The sequence below is a fragment of the Entelurus aequoreus genome, linkage group LG17 (assembly GCF_033978785.1).
Source record: "Entelurus aequoreus isolate RoL-2023_Sb linkage group LG17, RoL_Eaeq_v1.1, whole genome shotgun sequence".
NCBI classification, from domain to species: domain Eukaryota; kingdom Metazoa; phylum Chordata; class Actinopteri; order Syngnathiformes; family Syngnathidae; genus Entelurus; species Entelurus aequoreus.
In genome coordinates, this window is record NC_084747.1 from 10,957,587 (window position 1) to 10,978,767 (window position 21,181).

General features: G+C 40.7%; 2 protein-coding genes across 2 annotated transcripts in view; both read right to left on the minus strand.

The window, feature by feature from the left end:
* Nucleotides 1-15,788, minus strand: part of LOC133632344 (cytosolic arginine sensor for mTORC1 subunit 1-like) — a 43,414-nt gene extending 27,626 nt beyond the window's left edge. The window contains exon 1 of the mRNA XM_062024725.1: nucleotides 15,508-15,788. Coding sequence (XP_061880709.1) covers nucleotides 15,508-15,620 — 113 coding nt within the window. The 5' untranslated portion in view covers nucleotides 15,621-15,788. The remainder of the gene's footprint in view (nucleotides 1-15,507) is intronic.
* Nucleotides 5,398-7,606, minus strand: LOC133632348 (E3 SUMO-protein ligase ZBED1). Its single transcript, XM_062024730.1, has 2 exons — nucleotides 6,622-7,606; nucleotides 5,398-6,449 (listed from the first exon to the last, which is right to left on the minus strand). The coding sequence occupies exons 1-2, from the start codon at nucleotides 7,057-7,059 to the stop codon at nucleotides 6,036-6,038; spliced, it is 852 nt and encodes a 283-aa protein (XP_061880714.1). The 5' UTR covers nucleotides 7,060-7,606; the 3' UTR covers nucleotides 5,398-6,035.
* Nucleotides 15,789-21,181: the final 5,393 nt, after the last annotated feature.

Genomic DNA, 21,181 nt, shown 5'->3' on the forward strand with positions numbered 1-21,181 from the left:
AAACAAGTCATTTACTGGAGACATGGCACAGGATGAAGTTTCCGTAGACTCGCAAAGACTAAAACAAGTCATTTACTGGAGACATGGCACAGGATGAAGTTTCCATGGACTCACAAAGACTAAAACAAGTCATTTACTCACAAAGACTAAAACAAGTCATTTACTGGAGACATGGCACAGGATGAAGTTTCCGTGGACTGGCAAAGACTAAAACAAGTCATTTACTGGAGACATGGCACCGGATGAAGTTTCCGTGGACTCACAAAGACTAAAACAAGTCAATTACTGGAGACATGGCACCGGATGAAGTTTCCGTGGACTCACAAAGACTAAAACAAGTCAATTACTGGAGACATGGCACCGGATGAAGTTTCCGTGGACTCACAAAGACTAAAACAAGTCATTTACTGGAGACATGGCACAGGATGAAGTTTCCGTAGACTCGCAAAGACTAAAACAAGTCATTTACTGGAGACATGGCACAGGATGAAGTTTCCATGGACTCACAAAGACTAAAACAAGTCATTTACTGGAGACATGGCACAGGATGAAGTTTCCGTGGACTCACAAAGACTAAAACAAGTCATTTACTGGAGACATGGCACAGGATGAAGTTTCCGTAGACTCGCAAAGACTAAAACAAGTCATTTACTGGAGACATGGCACAGGATGAAGTTTCCATGGACTCACAAAGACTAAAACAAGTCATTTACTGGAGACATGGCACAGGATGAAGTTTCCGTGGACTCACAAAGACTAAAACAAGTCATTTACTGGAGACATGGCACAGGATGAAGTTTCCGTGGACTCACAAAGACTAAAACAAGTCATTTACTGGAGACATGGCACAGGATGAAGTTTCCGTGGACTCGCAAAGACTAAAACAAGTCATTTACTGGAGACATGGCACAGGATGAAGTTTCCGTGGACTCACAAAGACTAAAACAAGTCATTTACTGGAGACATGGCACCAGATGAAGTTTCCGTGGACTCGCAAAGACTAAAACAAGTCATTTACTGGAGACATGGCACAGGATGAAGTTTCCGTGGACTCACAAAGACTAAAACAAGTCATTTACTGGAGACATGGCACCAGATGAAGTTTCCATGGACTCACAAAGACTAAAACAAGTCATTTACTGGAGACATGGCACAGGATGAAGTTTCCATGGACTCGTAAAGACTAAAACAAGTCATTTACTGGAGACATGGCACAGGATGAAGTTTCCGTGGACTCACAAAGACTAAAACAAGTCATTTACTGGAGACATGGCACAGGATGAAGTTTCCGTGGACTCACAAAGACTAAAACAAGTCATTTACTGGAGACATGGCACAGGATGAAGTTTCCGTGGACTCGCAAAGACTAAAACAAGTCATTTACTGGAGACATGGCACAGGATGAAGTTTCCGTGGACTCACAAAGACTAAAACAAGTCATTTACTGGAGACATGGCACCAGATGAAGTTTCCATGGACTCACAAAGACTAAAACAAGTCATTTACTGGAGACATGGCACAGGATGAAGTTTCCGTGGACTCGTAAAGACTAAAACAAGTCATTTACTGGAGACATGGCACAGGATGAAGTTTCCGTGGACTCACAAAGACTAAAACAAGTCATTTACTGGAGACATGGCACAGGATGAAGTTTCCGTGGACTCACAAAGACTAAAACAAGTCATTTACTGGAGACATGGCACAGGATGAAGTTTCCATGGACTCGCAAAGACTAAAACAAGTCATTTACTGGAGACATGGCACAGGATGAAGTTTCCATGGACTCACAAAGACTAAAACAAGTCAATTACTGGAGACATGGCACAGGATGAAGTTTCCATGGACTCACAAAGACTAAAACAAGTCATTTACTCACAAAGACTAAAACAAGTCATTTACTGGAGACATGGCACCAGATGAAGTTTCCATGGACTCACAAAGACTAAAACAAGTCATTTACTGGAGACATGGCACAGGATGAAGTTTCCGTGGACTCGTAAAGACTAAAACAAGTCATTTACTGGAGACATGGCACAGGATGAAGTTTCCGTGGACTCACAAAGACTAAAACAAGTCATTTACTGGAGACATGGCACAGGATGAAGTTTCCGTGGACTCGCAAAGACTAAAACAAGTCATTTACTGGAGACATGGCACAGGATGAAGTTTCCGTGGACTCGTAAAGACTAAAACAAGTCATTTACTGGAGACATGGCACAGGATGAAGTTTCCGTGGACTCACAAAGACTAAAACAAGTCATTTACTGGAGACATGGCACAGGATGAAGTTTCCGTGGACTCGCAAAGACTAAAACAAGTCATTTACTGGAGACATGGCACAGGATGAAGTTTCCGGGGACTCGTAAAGACTAAAACAAGTCATTTACTGGAGACATGGCACAGGATGAAGTTTCCGTGGACTCACAAAGACTAAAACAAGTCATTTACTGGAGACATGGCACAGGATGAAGTTTCCGTGGACTCACAAAGACTAAAACAAGTCATTTACTGGAGACATGGCACAGGATGAAGTTTCCATGGACTCGCAAAGACTAAAACAAGTCATTTACTGGAGACATGGCACAGGATGAAGTTTCCGTGGACTCGTAAAGACTAAAACAAGTCATTTACTGGAGACATGGCACAGGATGAAGTTTCCGTGGACTCGCAAAGACTAAAACAAGTCATTTACTGGAGACATGGCACAGGATGAAGTTTCCATGGACTCGTAAAGACTAAAACAAGTCATTTACTGGAGACATGGCACAGGATGAAGTTTCCGTGGACTCACAAAGACTAAAACAAGTCATTTACTGGAGACATGGCACAGGATGAAGTTTCCGTGGACTCACAAAGACTAAAACAAGTCATTTACTGGAGACATGGCACAGGATGAAGTTTCCGTGGACTCGTAAAGACTAAAACAAGTCATTTACTGGAGACATGGCACAGGATGAAGTTTCCGTGGACTCGCAAAGACTAAAACAAGTCATTTACTGGAGACATGGCACAGGATGAAGTTTCCGTGGACTCGCAAAGACTAAAACAAGTCATTTACTGGAGACATGGCACAGGATGAAGTTTCCGTGGACTCGCAAAGACTAAAACAAGTCATTTACTGGAGACATGGCACAGGATGAAGTTTCCGTGGACTCGCAAAGACTAAAACAAGTCATTTACTCACAAAGACTAAAACAAAACAGGTCATTTACTGGAGACATGGCACCGGATGAAGTTTCCGTGGACTCGCAAAGACTAAAACAAGTCATTTACTGGAGACATGGCACAGGATGAAGTTTCCGTGGACTCGCAAAGACTAAAACAAGTCATTTACTGGAGACATGGCACAGGATGAAGTTTCCGTGCACTCACAAAGACTAAAACAAGTCATTTACTGGAGACATGGCACAAGATGAAGTTTCCGTGGACTCGCAAAGACTAAAACAAGTCATTTACTGGAGACATGGCACAGGATGAAGTTTCCGTGGACTCGCAAAGACTAAAACAAGTCATTTACTGGAGACATGGCACAGGATGAAGTTTCCATGGACTCGCAAAGACTAAAACAAGTCATTTACTGGAGACATGGCACAGGATGAAGTTTCCGTGGACTCGCAAAGACTAAAACAAGTCATTTACTGGAGACATGGCACAGGATGAAGTTTCCGTGGACTCGCAAAGACTAAAACAAGTCATTTACTGGAGACATGGCACAGGATGAAGTTTCCTTGGACTCGCAAAGACTAAAACAAGTCATTTACTGGAGACATGGCACAGGATGAAGTTTCCGTGGACTCGCAAAGACTAAAACAAGTCATTTACTGGAGACATGGCACAGGATGAAGTTTCCATGGACTCGCAAAGACTAAAACAAGTCATTTACTGGAGATATGGCACAAGATGACGTTTCCATAGACTCGCAAAGACTAAAACAAGTCATTTACTCACAAAGACTAAAACAAAACAGGTCATTTACTGGAGACATGGCACAGGATGAAGTTTCCGTGGACTCACAAAGACTAAAACAAGTCATTTACTGGAGACATGGCACAGGATGATGTTTCCATAGACTCGCAAAGACTAAAACAAGTCATTTACTCACAAAGACTAAAACAAAACAGGTCATTTACTGGAGACATGGCACAGGATGAAGTTTCCGTGGACTCACAAAGACTAAAATAAGTCATTTACTGGAGACATGGCACAGGATGAAGTTTCCGTGGACTCACAAAGACTAAAACAAGTCATTTACTGGAGACATGGCACAGGATGAAGTTTCCGTGGACTCACAAAGACTAAAACAAGTCATTTACTGGAGACATGGCACAGGATGACGTTTCCATAGACTCGCAAAGACTAAAACAAGTCATTTACTCACAAAGACTAAAACAAAACAGGTCATTTACTGGAGACATGGCACCGGATGAAGTTTCCGTGGACTCGCAAAGACTAAAACAAGTCATTTACTGGAGACATGGCACAGGATGAAGTTTCCTTGGACTCGCAAAGACTAAAACAGGTCATTTACTGGAGACATGGCACAGGATGAAGTTTACGTGGACTCGCAAAGACTGAAACAAGTCATTTACTGGAGACATGACACAGGATGAAGTTTCCATGGACTCACAAAGACTAAAACAAGTCATTTACTGGAGACATGGCACAGGATGAAGTTTCCGTGGACTCGCAAAGACTAAAACAAGTCATTTACTGGAGACATGGCACAGGATGAAGTTTCCGTGGACTCGCAAAGACTAAAACAAGTCATTTACTGGAGACATGGCACAGGATGAAGTTTCCGTGGACTCGCAAAGACTAAAACAAGTCATTTACTCACAAAGACTAAAACAAAACAGGTCATTTACTGGAGACATGGCACAGGATGAAGTTTCCGTGGACTCGCAAAGACTAAAACAAGTCATTTACTCACAAAGACTAAAACAAAACAGGTCATTTACTGGAGACATGGCACAGGATGAAGTTTCCGTGGACTCGCAAAGACTAAAACAAGTCATTTACTCACAAAGACTAAAACAAAACAGGTCATTTACTGGAGACATGGCACAGGATGAAGTTTACGTGGACTCGCAAAGACTAAAACAAGTCATTTACTCACAAAGACTAAAACAAAACAGGTCATTTACTGGAGACATGGCACAGGATTAGGGCTGAACGATTTCAGGAAAAAATCTGATCACGATTTTTCTGACAGAAATTGCGATTTCGATTTTGACTCACGATTTCTTTTCAAATCAAGCTTCAGTAACAGTAACAGATTTAAAACATGACAAAAAATGATATACCATGAAAACATTAAATGCTATGTAATGCAAGGATGAATACTAAAAGGTAAGAATTGCTTCAAACATGTATTTATTAAGAAACATGCATGTACATTCTCCAAAGTTCTTGACCAACAGCAGTTATTAAAACTAAAGAACTAAAACCAGTACAAAAACCTTAATTATGTTAAGATAAATAAAAAAGTTTAAGTTAAATAAAATACAAAACAATTCCAACACAAAAAGCAATGCTTAATATATAATAAGAAAAACAAAATTCAACAACTTCAATAAAGGAAAAAAAGGATCCTGACCTTATGTAAACAGTCTTATACTCAAGTAGGTAGGTCAGTCTTTTATGGCTCAAGAGAGCTAGCCTATCAACATCTATAGCAGCAATTCAAGTACTTTATTCAACCCTGGAAGAAACCTGAACAATATTTTAAAGTGAAATTGAAAAGTAATGGTAATAAAGAAAATACTATTACAAAAACAAAATGACCCAACCTCTGCCCTTCTGAAAAATATGTCAGACATTAAAATAGGTGGGTCATTCATTTACCGCTTAGCAGCACCCAAATATTGCACATCTATTCTGTTAACAATAGAACATAATATTCCTGAAAACTAGCATTTATCTTTTTTTTTTTTACAAAAACTGACACCACAAGTCAGGGTAAAGTGCAGAACAAACACAATCTAAAAAGTACTTTAACAATAATACTTGCTTCCCTGACATCTCTACATCACTCTTCACAGATTTTTGGTCAAGAAAACTAGCATGTCAACCTTTGATGGTTTAAGACATGAGCGCTGACATGTGACAACATTGCCACTAGCACTAAACAATCTTTCTGATGGTGAACTGGTGGCTGGTATGCACAGAAACTTGCGAGCCAGTTTGCTCAACCATGGAAAGTTAACATTGTGCACTCTCCACCAGGCCAGGGGATTGTCCTCTCCATCAATTGTAGGAGTTATCAGGTAGCTGTTCAGCTCTGCATTAATGGCATCCTCCAACTGCATGGTGGTGGAAGGAGGAGGCACAGACGGTCTGCTCTTGAAGAAGCTGCCCAATGACCGCTTTCCCTTCCCCACAGTAGATGGCTCTGCCTCTGCTGCACCCTGGGGCATGGCCTCTGTAGTGCTGACACGGGCCCTCTTTTCCTGCAAAACACAGAGATGAGAGCTGTCAAAATTTTGCAGGCTGATGTCATTTTGAGCAATTGAGCATTCTATGTAAACATTAAAAAATGCCAATAAATGTAATAAGACATATCACTTGTATTGATGTGGCATTTTGTATTACTAAACTACACATAGAAACAGGACAAGTCACCTTTCGTGCCACCTGTTCCATTTCGATCCTCACTCTTTCTTTGATGTCTGGGACATTCTCTGCTCTTATGTAGTCAGTTTTGAATCTAGGATCAAGGAACGAAGCAATATCTAGTAGCTCCTGTGTGGCTGGGTCGCTGTATTTATCTTCAATATAGCGAAGAGCTCTTGACTTTATGTCCCTGGTAAGATCTGGGTCGTCTTTGTCTACAGTCAGGATCGATGTCCTCAGGAGATGGAGGACTGGCTTCAGGTAGGACACACTTACATAGGCTTCACCGGACAGGGCATCAGTAAACTCCTGAAGAGGGCCAAGGGCATTGTTTAATGACTCAAGGACATCTGTGTCCTGCCAAGTGGGGACCAGGTGACGTGTCTTCTTGTCTTCAGATAGAACCTGAGACAACGCCTTACTCTGCTCCAACACCCTCCCAATCATCCTCTGTCGTGAGCCCCACCTCGTCGGACACTCTGTAATCAGTGAGTGCTCCGGTATCTTCAATTCTTGCTGTGCCTTTTTCAGTGCGGCCTTCTTTTTACAGCTATGTGAGAAATGTCCAACCAGCTGCTTGCAGAGTCCTGTTGCCCGTTTAACTCTTACATCATCTTTAACAGCATTTTCTGGACAAGAGGGGAAAAAAGAATATAGAAAACCATATTATAGACAACAGAGGGTAAAGCAATAATCAAAAGCACATAACACATTATTCATCATTATTCATCATCTAATATTGATTATAAATCTGTTATTATAATTTTTAATTTGTAAGGGATTTAAAGAAAAACATTAAGAGAAAAACTATACTGACTATACTGAAGGCAACAAGCACCCATCACATTAAATCTGTACCATCATTAGCTACATTCTAGCATGTCTCAAATGTACAAAAATATTCTAAGTAAACAAAAACAAACAACAACAAAAACACAGACATACACACACAGACAGAGACAGAGACAGAGACAGAGACAGAGACAGAGACAGAGACAGAGACAGAGACAGAGACAGAGACAGAGACAGAGACAGAGACAGAGACAGAGACAGAGACAGAGACAGAGACACACACACACACACACACACACACACACACACACACACACACACACACACACACACACACACACACACACACACACACACACACACACACACACACACACACACACACACACACACACACACACACACACACACACACACACACACACACACACACACACACACACACACACACACTTACCAATTGCAAGATGTAGCCTGTGGCCAAAACATTGAAACCTGGTCCACTGATTAAGCTGCACAGCTTTGACGACGTTTGCTCCATTGTCAGTTGTGATGCACGTCTGGTCCTCCTCTTTCAGACCCCAGCTTGCTAGACACTCTCTTAATCCGAGGGCGATATTCTCTCCTGTGTGATCCATGGGAAAGTATGCTGTCTGCAGGCAGCGACTTTTCAACTCAAAGTCGTCATTTATGTAATGCAAGGTCAAGCTAAGATACGGTTCGCTTGTTCTGCTTGACCACATATCGGTAGTTGTGGCGTAATAAAGCACATTTTTCACCTCTCTTTCCACTTTTTCCTTGCACTCGGCGTAAAGCTGTGGGATGGCGACCTGGTTGAAATAGGTGCGGGAGGGAATCTTGTATCTTCTGTCCAGCGTGTGGAGGAGGTTTTGAAATCCCTCTTTGGTAACGGTGTTAACAGACACCATGTCTTTGCCAATGTAGTGTGTTATGGCGGTCGTTATCTCCTTGTGTCTGCGGCTGCTCTTCTCATAAGGAGTTATACTGGCAAACGACGCTGTAATTGTGGTATGTTTGCTACAATGGGCTGAATCGCTCGGGGTTGACTTTTCACCGGACTTTTTGGTCATACATTCGTCGTGTAACTGCCGGTGGTGATTTTTCAAGTGCCGGAATAAATTAGTCGTGTTGCCTTGGGATGTGGCGACTTTGGCCCGACAAGTTTTACAAAGTACCTGTTTCTGATGCACATCTGAAGTTTCGAAACCGAAGTAGTCCCAAATGACAGACGTGCTGCTCTTCTTCTGTATTAAAACTAAATCCTCCTCCACTTCTGACCCGGCGGCAGCAGCCATTTCCTCCAGGACGTTTGTTTCTTCACCAAAGTTGTTAGTGGGCGTGTACGCGGTAGCCTCGTCAATGGCCGCCTCTGATTGGTTAGCGTGACGGCATGCCCTGCTCACAAGTAGTTTACCACTTCTGATTGGTGAGTTTGACAAGGCATGAGAGTAGCACGAGCAGGCTGCATATACACAACAGACATGTCAGCCAGGAGAGCTAAATAACGTTCGTCTAAAACCGAAGCCTTCACGATCTCAAGATTGAGACTTCTGAAATCGCAATTTCGATCTGAAAACGATAAATCGTTCAGCCCTACACAGGATGAAGTTTACGTGGACTCGCAAAGACTAAAACAAGTCATTTACTGGAGACATGGCACAGTATGAAGTTTCCGTGGACTCACAAAGACTAAAACAAGTCATTTACTGGAGACATGGCACAGGATGAAGTTTACGTGGACTCGCAAAGACTAAAACAAGTCATTTACTGGAGACATGGCACAGGATGAAGTTTCCGTGGACTCACAAAGACTAAAACAAGTCATTTACTGGAGACATGGCACAGGATGAAGTTTCCGTGGACTCGCAAAGACTAAAACAAGTCATTTACTGGAGACATGGCACAAGATGCAGTTTCCATGGACTCGCAAAGACTAAAACAAGTCATTTACTGGAGACATGGCACAGGATGAAGTTTCCGTGGACTCGCAAAGACTAAAACAAGTCATTTACTGGAGACATGGCACAGGATGAAGTTTATGTGGACTCGCAAAGACTAAAACAAGTCATTTACTGGAGACATGGCACAGGATGAAGTTTCCGTGGACTCGCAAAGACTAAAACAAGTCATTTACTGGAGACATGGCACAGGATGAAGTTTATGTGGACTCGCAAAGACTAAAACAAGTCATTTACTGGAGACATGGCACAGGATGAAGTTTCCGTGGACTCGCAAAGACTAAAACAAGTCATTTACTGGAGACATGGCACAAGATGCAGTTTCCATGGACTCGCAAAGACTAAAACAAGTCATTTACTGGAGACATGGCACAGGATGAAGTTTATGTGGACTCGCAAAGACTAAAACAAGTCATTTACTGGAGACATGGCACAGGATGTAGTTTCCGTGGACTCGCAAAGACTAAAACAAGTCATTTACTGGAGACATGGCACAGGATGAAGTTTCCGTGGACTCGCAAAGACTAAAACAAGTCATTTACTCGCAAAGACTAACACAAAACAAGTCATTTACTGGAGACATGGCACAGGATGAAGTTTCCGTGGACTTGCAAAGACTAAAACAAGTCATTTACTGGAGACATGGCACAGGATGAAGTTTCCGTGGACTCGCAAAGACTAAAACAAGTCATTTACTGGAGACATGGCACAGGATGAAGTTTCCGTGGACTCGCAAAGACTAAAACAAGTCATTTACTGGAGACATGGCACAGGATGAAGTTTCCGTGGACTCGCAAAGACTAAAACAAGTCATTTACTGGAGACATGGCACAGGATGAAGTTTACGTTGACTCACAAAGACTGAAACAAGTCAATTACTGGAGACATGGCACAGGATGAAGTTTCCGTGGACTCGCAAAGACTAAAACAAGTCATTTACTCACAAAGACTAAATGAAAAACAAACTCTCCTAAAAAGGTGTGTCCACAGCGAGGAGGAATGTCAGCACATTTTTGCGACCTCTTTGTTGTCGTCGTTGTCACCTTTATTGCGCAATACTAAGCACAGCCAATAGGATCTGGTGAGCTGGGAGGGGGCGTGGCCTAGCTGTGACTTGCTGCGTTCACAACCAACAAATTCTCCCACTTGGAGAAATAAGGCTGACAATTTGAAGTATTTATTTTCTAAAAGGAGTATAATTCTGTTTTCTTGCGTGTAGGCGCACAACACACCTGGGCAAATTAAGACACCTGCGGCCCGTTAAGCTTTTCAATCTGAAAAGATTTCCCCTCGGAGTAAACGGAGCGCTTGGTTTTAAGTCACTTTCCCTCGCTTCTCGGCGAGGGTTGAAGAGCACACTGCTGTGTTTGGATGGAGACAGGTGTGGACAATATTGTCTAATTCAGTGTTTTTCGACCTTTTTTGAGCCGAGGCACAGTTTTTGCGTTGAAAAATTGCGGAGGCACGACACCAGCAGAAATCATTAAAAAACGAAACTCAGTTGACAGTAAAAAGTCGTTGTCGCAATTTTGGGTTTGACTTTAAAGCATAACCAAGCATGCATCAATATAGCTCTTGTCTCAAAGTAGGTGTACTGTCACCACCTGTCACATCACACCCTGACTTATTTGGACTTTTTTGCCGTTTTCCTGTGTGTAGTGTTTTACTTCTTGTCTTGCGCTCCTATTTCGGTGGCTTTTTCTCTCTTTTGGTATTTTCCTGTAGCAGTTTCGTGTCTTCCTTTGAGCGATATTTCCCGCATCTACTTTGTTTTAGCCATCAAGACTATTTCAGTTGTTTTTATCCTTCTTTGTGGGGAGATGGTTGATTGTCATGTCATGTTCGGATGTACTTTGTCTTTGCTCCACAGTAAGTCTTTGCTGTCGTCCAGCATTGTTTTTGTTTACTTTGTAGACAGTTCAGTTTTAGTTTCGTTCTGCATAGCCTTCCCTAAACTTCAATGCCTTTTCTTAGGGGCACTCACCTTTTGTTTATTTTTGGTTCAAGCATTAGACACCTTTTTACCTGCACACTGCCTCCCGCTGTTTCCGACATCTACAAAGCAATTAGCTACCGGCTGCCACCTACTGATATGGAAGAGTATTACACGGTTACTCTGCCGAGCTCTAGACAGCACCGACACTCAACAACAACAACACATCATTTACAGACTATAATTACTGCTTTGCAAAAAATATGATTCTCGCTTAGGGTGCGAGAGTTCCTGGGGTTCAAATCCCGGACGAGCCCTTCTTCATTTAAATATTTAATGTCAAGTTCACCAACTCTTTTGGAGCATCAAATCCAGTTTGCAGTCTCATGTGTAAGTAAATCCATATTATACAAATAGTTCTGGAGATAAACTATATGAATATTTTTTATGCTCAGTCTTTTGCATTATAGCTCAGGGGTGGGCAAGCTACGGCCCGCGGGCCACATCTGGCCCGCTGGTCCCTTTAATCCGGCCCGCCAAATATGAAAACAGAATTGGGCAAAGATCTGTTTTGAGAATTGCCACAACAAAACTGGTACGAGACTTGGACGCACTGGCAACAAATTGTGATCAACAACACCCCTCCCACTAAAAGAGAATGTAAGTGTTAACCCTTTTAATACCGTTTAATGCCGTTTCCTTGATATGATATTGTTGAAAATAGATGTGTTATGATTATAGCAGCCCATGTTTGAGTAGTCTACTCTTAGTTCCAACACATGTGATATGTTTTATGATGCATCATGTGCTCGCCCTTCCAATTGATATTTTGCTGTGTTTGTTGCATTGTTGTTGCGTTTCGCTTGATTGTAAAATATGTGGATGGAGAGGGGGGGTGACGTTCATATGTTGTCAATATTCAGTGTTTTATCCTTCATAGTTAATATTGTAAATCCCACATTCTTTATTTTCATGTACATTCTGAGTGTGTCATTCAGTAAAAAAAAAATTTAAAAATTCTATTCCGTTTTTTTAGGCGGTCTGTCATAACGTTTTTAGCATTCAATCAGACGTTATCGTGAGGTTTTGTATTAGTGTTCTTAAAAATAGATATACCGGCCTCCAGACACATTTTTTTCTCAAAATGTGGCCCTCCGAGTCAAAATAATTGCCCAGGCCTGTATTAGGCTGTTCTATATTTTATTTTTTTATTAATCTTTTTATTTTTTAATATACTGTAGCACTTTGAGGTTGTTAGCTCAATGTAAAGTGCTTTTACAAATAAAATCCATTACAGTGTTACTCTTCAAACTGATGTGCAATGTTAGTGGCCAAAAAATATGAAATATACTTGTTAAATAAAAACCTTTTGCCTTGTTTTTGATGAATACCTGGGCCTACCACACGCTTGTATTTCAATGTTGGGTCATTTTCTGAGCTTGCACCTGGTGGGGAAAGTTTAAGAAACGCTGCAATAGAATATAGCACAAATAACTAAAATGGCTTTTTGCTGATATCCGGTATTCCGATACTGTCCAACTCTTTAATTACCGATACCGATATCAACCGATACGTATATATACAGTCGTGGAATTAACACATTATTACGCCTAATTTGGACAACCAGGTATGGTGAAGATAAGGTCCTTTTTAAAAATATTAATAAAATAAGATCAATAAATTAAAAACATTTTCTTGAATAAAAAAGAAAGTAAAACAATATAAAAACAGTTACATAGAAACTATTAATTAATGAAAAGGAGTAAAATTAACTGTTAAATTAAACTGTTAAAAATTCCTACTTTGTGAACCCGTTCTCAAACAATGGCAATAAAACTATTCTGATTCTAAAGGTTAGTACTCTTAGTAGGGTTGGGTATCGAGTATCGATTGGAACCGGGACTAACTTTCCGATTCTCCCGGAATCGTTCAAAAGTTTAAATTTCGATTCCTATTTTCGATACCCAGTCCGCCGACCGGAAAAAAATATGTCCGCCGAACCGGAAGAAGAAGCCGCTGAACACCAACGAAGAAGCGCCCACCGCCGGAAGTGTTAGCATAGCCGAGCGAGTCAGTCAAGCTCAAGCATGGATAGCGGGCGTCGGCGGTCGAAAGTGTGGCTTTACTTTACAAAAAAAAAATGAAATAACCGCGAAATAACAGAGCTCCATGTCCATCAAGAAACGAGTGGAGAGAGAGCTGCAGATGTACCAGGACGTTCCACCGATACTTATGTCTGACGACCCTGCTGCATGGTGGTGGTCCGCTGGAACCAACAAAAGACTTATCCTTTGCTGTCATATCGCGCGTTCTCCTATTTATGCGTTTCTTCTTGTTTATTTGCTTTTCTGCACCAGGTTAGCCCATCAGTGGGAGCACGGTAACATTTTTAAGTACCTGCAGCATCATACACTTGTGTGTGTAAATGTGTTTTCATGAGGTTTCCTGCAGCATCATACACTTATGTGTAAATGTGTTTTCATGAGGTTTCCTGCAGCATCATACACTTATGTGTAAATGTGTTTTCAAGAGGTTTTCTGCAGCATCATACACTTATGTGTAAAGGTGTTTTCATGAGGTTTCCTGCAGCATCATACACTTATGTGTAAAGGTGTTTTCATGAGGTTTCCTGCAGCATCATACAGTTATGTGTAAATGTGTTTTCATGAGGTTTTCAAAAATAAAGCTCTCTTGAGGAAAGTGTACCCCTGGGAAAATGTATTCATAATTTATAATATTTATATTCAAGTTCATAGATTTGATATTTATATTCTAGTTGAAAACAGCCCTGTGAGGAATTTATAGTAAAGTTCATAAAAAGTTAATAGAATTAAAATTGATGGGGAATGTCAGACTATTTCATTCAGAAAGACTGTAAGTTAGCTAGCTCATTAAAAGAATCGGAACCGAGAATCGCCAGGAATCGGAATCGAAACAAAGAATCGAAATCGGAATTGTTCGAATTCAAACGATACCCAACCCTAACTCTTAGTGGACCAGCAGCACGCACAATCATGTGTGCTTACGGACTGTATCTTTTGCAGACTGTATTGATATTAGGGCTGCAACTAACGATTAATTTGATAATCGATTAATCTGTCGATTATTACTTCGATTAATAATCGGATAAAAGAGACAAACTACATTTCTATCCTTTCCAGTATTTTATTGGGGAAAAAAACAGCATACTGGCACCATACTTATTTTGATTATTGTTTCTCAGCTGTTTGTACATGTTGCAGTTTATAAATAAAGGTTTATTAAAAAGATAAAATAAAATAAAAATGCCTCTGCGCATGCGCATAGCATAGATCCAACGAATCGATGACTAAATTAATCGGCAACTATTTTTATAATCGATTTTAATCGATGAGTTGTTGCAGCCCTAATTGATATATAATGTAGGAAGCAGAATATTAATAACAGAAAGAAACAACCCTTTTGTGTGAATGAGTGTGAATGGGGGAGGGAGGTTTTTTGGGGTTGGTGCACTAATTGTAAGTGTATCTTGTGTTTTGTATGTTGATTTAATAAAATAAAAAAATACAATAAAATTAAAAAACGATACCGATCATTTCCGATATTATCGGACATCTCTACCAATAACTACAGTTATTTATGAAGTGATGTCACAATAGTGATGTCATAATAGTGATGTCATAATAATGATGTCATAATAATGTACAACTTAGAGAGTGGACAGTATTCCATTGATAGCTAGCGAGCTAGCACTGCTAGCTCCAACTGGGTTAGCCACACGCTTTGTTCATGTTTTTGACCAAGTATTTCTTTATTTCAACAACTTTCATTCACTTTTTTTTCTTTTCCTCACTTGTTTCCTTCCCGTTATAGGAAAAAAAACGAAGTTATGTCCATTTCGAGCTACAAGCTAATGCTAGCAAGTAAGACCGGAAGTTGTGCGCCAACTAGCGGCGGCAAGCTCGTTGCTGTATTGTTCAAATGTTCACAAACAATACTTCTTCTTTTTTTTTTGATTGTCTGAAATTTTTTGTCGTGTTTTTTTGTGATTATAATTGCGACTAGTAAAAAAAAAAAAAAGGCAACAATCGCAAACAGATTTAAATATGGGCTCGATAGGAGCAGTCGTCATCAAAACGTGCTTCGTGACGCAGTAGAAAGCTAATTAATGAACAAAAGAGGGAGTAAAAAACAATTAATGAGCAGGCTTACCGGGTTCGGTTCCGTAGGAAGATGAGTTTGATGAGCGGGTGTGTAAAATGAACCAGCCCGCTCTTGGCTATGCTGGTGACCCGCAGCCGGTGGTCCAGAATGTGCAGGTCCATGTTCTGGTCCCGCGGGCCTGCATGCGGCGGAGAGGAGGACAAATAAAGGTTTCCTTTTACAAACGGGTGTCAAAAAGGTGATGAAAAGTTCGCAAACTCCGAGCTGAAAACCCGCAAAAACATCCGACGTAATCCAAGACCCGCCTTTCGTGCAACGACGGTATTTGCTGGACGACAGGGGGGCGTGGTCTAACGAGGACGCGCCCCCTTCTTAAAGCTACAGTTGCATGCATGTTGAACGCGGCTGGCGTTTAGCCGGAAATAGAACTTTTACTTCCGTTCGCGGAGCGTGACCTTCAAAGTAAAAGGCACTTCATAATAATAATAATAATGGATTAGATTTTATATCGCGCTTTTCTATTATTAGATACTCAAAGCGGTCACAGAGAAGTGACGTTTTACAAAAATGTTTTTTTTGAGGTCTCATAATAGATTTTAAAGTGAAATAAAGGGACACAAATACACATACTTTGATTGATTGATTGATTGATTGATTGAATTTTGTATTAGTAGATTGCACAGTACAGTACATATTCCATACAATTGACCACTAAATGGTAACACCAGGCCTGGCCCTAACCAATCTGGCGCCCTAGGCAAGATTTTAGGTGGCGCCCCCCCACCCCCACATCGGCAGTGAAGTGTATATACTCACAAGAAACCGAATAGCTTTGTCTTTGACCTTTTTTTTTTACTTAAAGAAAGCAAATTAACATATTATATGAGAATGTTATGTTATGATTATCTTTAACCGAATCACAGCAGTGCTCAAATTAAAAAACAGCATTCCCTCTCATGTGATATTGCTTAATTAACATTAATGATGTGCACTTTAACAACTAGGCTTACAACTATACCTAATATATAAAGGGGTGGAAAAGTGACTATTACCTGCAGGGCAAACATTAGCTAACCAGAAGGCAATAACAATGTCAACAAAAAACACCTGCTTAAAAGATCTAATACAAATGTCCCTGAAGAATGTAAGGTGGGAGTACTGTAATTACCTAACGTTACATTATTATTTTCCATAACAATTTAGCCCCCTCCACAATATTAACCCGACGTTAAACCAGAACTAGCTATTTATTGATTAGCAATTGCCGAATCATGTAAGATTAGCTTAATGCTAAAAAGCCAGGTGACTATCACATTCTGTAACAGACAAATAATTTCATGTAGGCTAACGTTACCTACCTGCTACCTCTGTCTTTTTCTCGTTTCTCCTCTTCTTTTCTCTTTTTTCTTCCCTGGGCACCTGACAGTTTTGGCCGTTTTGACATCTTGTGTTGATTTTTTGATGTGGTAACTTGTAAGAGTCATGATATGGGTAGGGAGGGGGTGCACCGTGCGGAGGGATGGTGGGGCGTAATGTTATAACAAATAATATTTCTATTAAATAGGCTTTACTTTGCATTTTAATTAACGTGGGATTATTATTTGTATTTAGAAATAATAGTACCAACTTTTTTTGTCTTTTTTTTTCTCCAACATTTGCGGCACTGGCGTGGCGCCCCCTGATGGACGGCGCCCTTAGCATTTGCCTATACGGCCTATGCCACGGGCCGGCCCTGGGTAACACCCCAATACGTTTTTCAACTTGTTTAAGTCGGGGTCCACGTTAATCAATTCATGGTATAAATATATACTATCATCATAATAGAGTCATCACACAAGTCAATCATCAGAGTATATACATTGAATTATTTACCGCACTCTCCGAGGTCCCAAAAGGGACAAGCGGTAGAAAATGAATGGATGTATGTATGTCTGCATTGGCTTATTTTCATTGCAGTTATTTTGATTTGACTAAATAGTGTGTGGATGTTGTCTGTCTATCTGTGTTGGCCCTGCGATGAGGTGGCGACTTGTCCAGGGTGTACCCCGCCATCCGCCCGAATGCAACTGAGATAGGCTACAGCACCCCCAGCCACCACAAAAGGGACAAGCGGTAGAAAATGGATGGATGAAAGGATGGATAAGTAGTACTGCCTGTTCAACTGTATATTTACTTGTATTTCATTGGATTATTGATTAAGGATTCAATGACCTACATTTCTGGCATTTTAGTTTTCTAACAGATTTATTGTACAACCCCCGTTTCCATATGAGTTGGGAAATTGTGTTAGATGTAAATATAAACGGAATACAATGATTTGCAAATCCTTTTCAAGCCATATTCAGTTGAATATGCTACAAAGACAACATATTTGATGTTCAAACTCATAAACTTTATTTTTTTTTGGCAAATAATAATTAACTTAGAATTTCATGGCTGCAACACGTGCCAAAGTAGTTGGGAAAGGGCATGTTCACCACTGTGTTACATGGCCTTTCCTTTTAACAACACTCAGTAAAGGTTTGGGAAGTGAGGAGACACATTTTTGAAGTGGAATTCTTTCCCATTCTTGCTTGATGTACAGCTTAAGTTGTTCAACAGTCCGGGGGTCTCCCTTCTGCTATTTTAGGTGCCACACATTTTCAATGTCTGGACTACAGGCAGGCCAGTCTAGTACCCGCACTCTTTTACTATGAAGCCACGTTGATGTAACACGTGGCTTGGCATTGTCTTGCTGAAATAAGCAGGAGCGTCCATGGTAACGTTGCTTGGATGGCAACATATGTTGCTCCAAAAGCTGTATGTACCTTTCAGCATTAATGGTGCCTTCACAGATGTGTAAGTTACCCATGTCTTGGGCACTAATACACCCCCATACCATCACACATGCTGCCTTTTACACTTTCACCCTAGAACAATCCGGATGGTTCTTTTCCTCTTTGGTCCGGAGGACACGACGTCCACAGTTTCCAAAAACAATTTGAAATGTGGACTCGTCGGACCACAGAACACTTTTCCACTTTGTATCAGTCCATCTTAGATGAGCTCAGGCCCAGCGAAGCCGACGGCGTTTCTGGGTGTTGTTGATAAACGGTTTTCGCCTTGCATAGGAGAGTTTTAACTTGCACTTACAGATGTAGCGACCAACTGTAGTTACTGACAGTGGGTTTCTGAAGTGTTCCTGAGCCCATGTGGTGATATCCTTTACAGACTGATGTGGCTTGTTGATGCAGTACAGCCTGAGGGATGGAAGGTCACGGGCTTAGCTGCTTACGTGCAGTGATTTCTCCAGATTCTCTGAACCCTTTGATGATATTACGGAGCGTAGATGGTGAAATCCCTAAATTCCTTGCAATAGCTGCTTGAGAAAGGTTTTTCTTAAACTGTTCAACAATTTGCTCAGGCATTTGTTGACAAAGTGGTGACCCTCGCCCCATCCTTGTTTGTGAATGACTGATCATTTCATGGAATCTACTTTTATACCCAATCATGGCACCCACCTGTTCCCAATTAGCCTGCACACCTGTGGGATGTTCCAAATAAGTGTTTGATGAGCATTCCTCAACTTTATCAGTATTTATTGCAAACCTTTCCCAACTTCTTTGTCACGTATTGCTGCCATCAAATTCTAAAGTTAATGATTATTTGCAAAAATTATGAGTTTGAACATGAAATATGTTGTCTTTGTAGCATATTCAACTGAATATGGGTTGAAAAGGATTTGCAAATCATTGTATTCCATTTATATTTACATTTAACACAATTTCCCAACTCATATGGAAACGGGGTTTGTATATTCAATATTTTATTGTATCGGTGTGAGTAATTTATGTTGTTTTTTTTACTTCCTGTAAATTGACGCCACTTCACCCCTGAAATTCCAAACGAATAAATAAAGTACTTGAATTGAAACCAAATTTAGAATTTAAATTTAGAGAAACTTTATTGATCCCCAAGGGACGGTTGCTAAATTGCAAGATAAAAAATACAAAATAATGACTGGGCCTCGGCAAAGTAGACGCATGATGCAGTGCAGTCACGTCCTTCCTAACGCCCGCACCCACCACCAAACTATCAGGAAGATCGGGTAGTTCTAACTGGTTCTAACTAGTGTTAACCTCGATAAACCGAAGAGAAATGCTAACGTGAAATATGAGTAAGTGACGGCCGCCACAAAATGATCACCTCCACGGAGGGAGTTGATGCTGCAGCGCTTCCAAGGTGATCCAAAGCGTCAACTAAATATCACAGAATGACTGCACTCACCCGAGATGTCTTGTTGGAAGTGGTGCCTCGTGTACATTTACCGATCTTACTTTAGAACACATCGCTGGATTGTGGACGTGTAGCTCCGTGCGCAAGTCACTCAAGTCATCAGTTGCAACCTTTTCTCAGGAGTTGCCCAAAATGTGTCCTTATCTCAGGGGGGTCAAACTCAAATACAGAGTGGGCCAAAATGTAAAACTGAACAAAGCCGCGGGCCAAGGTTGAACTAATTAACCTTTTAATAGGGACCCACACAAGTTTCGCATTGATTATTGAACAAGCAAGGCTTATATAACTTTATAGTGACATGCAAAATCCAGTTGCAAATAATAATAATAATAATTCAAAAATATCAATGGCATATCAAATACAATTTAAATAAAAATTGAATGCCTCTTTTCTATTTGCAGCCTTCTGAGGTAAATATCAACATGAACTTTTTCCACAGGCTAATGATAAATTTGAAAATACAATAACAATAATGAATGAATCAAACATTCAAGCCTTGAAGTAGCAAGAGAAAGTGCATGAATAAAACGTTAATTATTGCTCAGTTTGCTACACTGATTTGCTTTAACACTGAATATGGAACAAGCAACGCTTATATAACTTAATAGTGCAAAATCAACTTTCAAAAAACAAATGAAAAAACATCAATGGTATATTAAATAAAATTTAAATAAAAAAATTGAATGCCTCTTTTCTATTTGCAGCCTTCTGAGGTAAATATCAACATTAACTTTTTCCACAGGCTAATAAATTTGAAAATAAAATAACAATGAATAAATCAACCATTTAGTTCAGTTTGCGACACACTGATCTAATCTGATGTGCCCAAGCCAGATACCTGACATCTTTTCTTGGATGCTAGGTCATTAATATCGGGGCTCAGGTGGGCAGGGTTGGGGGTGCGGGGTTTGGTGGTAGCGGGGGGTGTATATTGTGGTGTCCTGGAAGAGTTAGTGCTGCAAGGGGTTCCGGGTATTTGTTCTGTTGTGTTTATGTTGTGTTACGGTGCGGATGTTCTCCCGAAATGTGTTTGTCATTCTTGTTTGGTGTGGTTTCACAGTGTGGCGCATATTTGTAACAGTGTTAAAGTTGTTTATGCGGTCACCCTCAGTGTGACCTGTATGGCTGTTGATCAAGTATGCCTTGCAGTCACTTATGTGTGTGTAAAAGCCGCATATATCATGTGACAGGGGCCGGCACGCTGTTTGTATGGAGGAAAAGCAGACGTGACGACAGGTTGTAGAGGACGCTAAAGGCAGTGTCTTTAAGGCACGCCCCCAATATTGTTGTCCGGGTGGAAATCGGGAGAATGGTTGCCCCGGGAGATTTTCGAGAGGGGCACTAAAAATCGGGAGAGTTGGCAAGTATGAGTATTAGCGGTGAATGCAGTGTTAGAGCGGCACCGCCGCTGTATATAATACCAGCGGACCAGCTCTAATGTTAATTT

Coding starts and splice junctions, on each gene's coding strand:
- LOC133632348 (XM_062024730.1), bottom strand. CDS start 7,059: ATGATTGGGAGGGTGTTGGAGCAGAGTAAGGCGTTGTCTCAGGTTCTA. Junction 6,450..6,621: donor TGGAACAGGTGGCACGAAAG/GTGACTTGTCCT, acceptor TGTGTTTTGCAG/GAAAAGAGGGCCCGTGTCAG.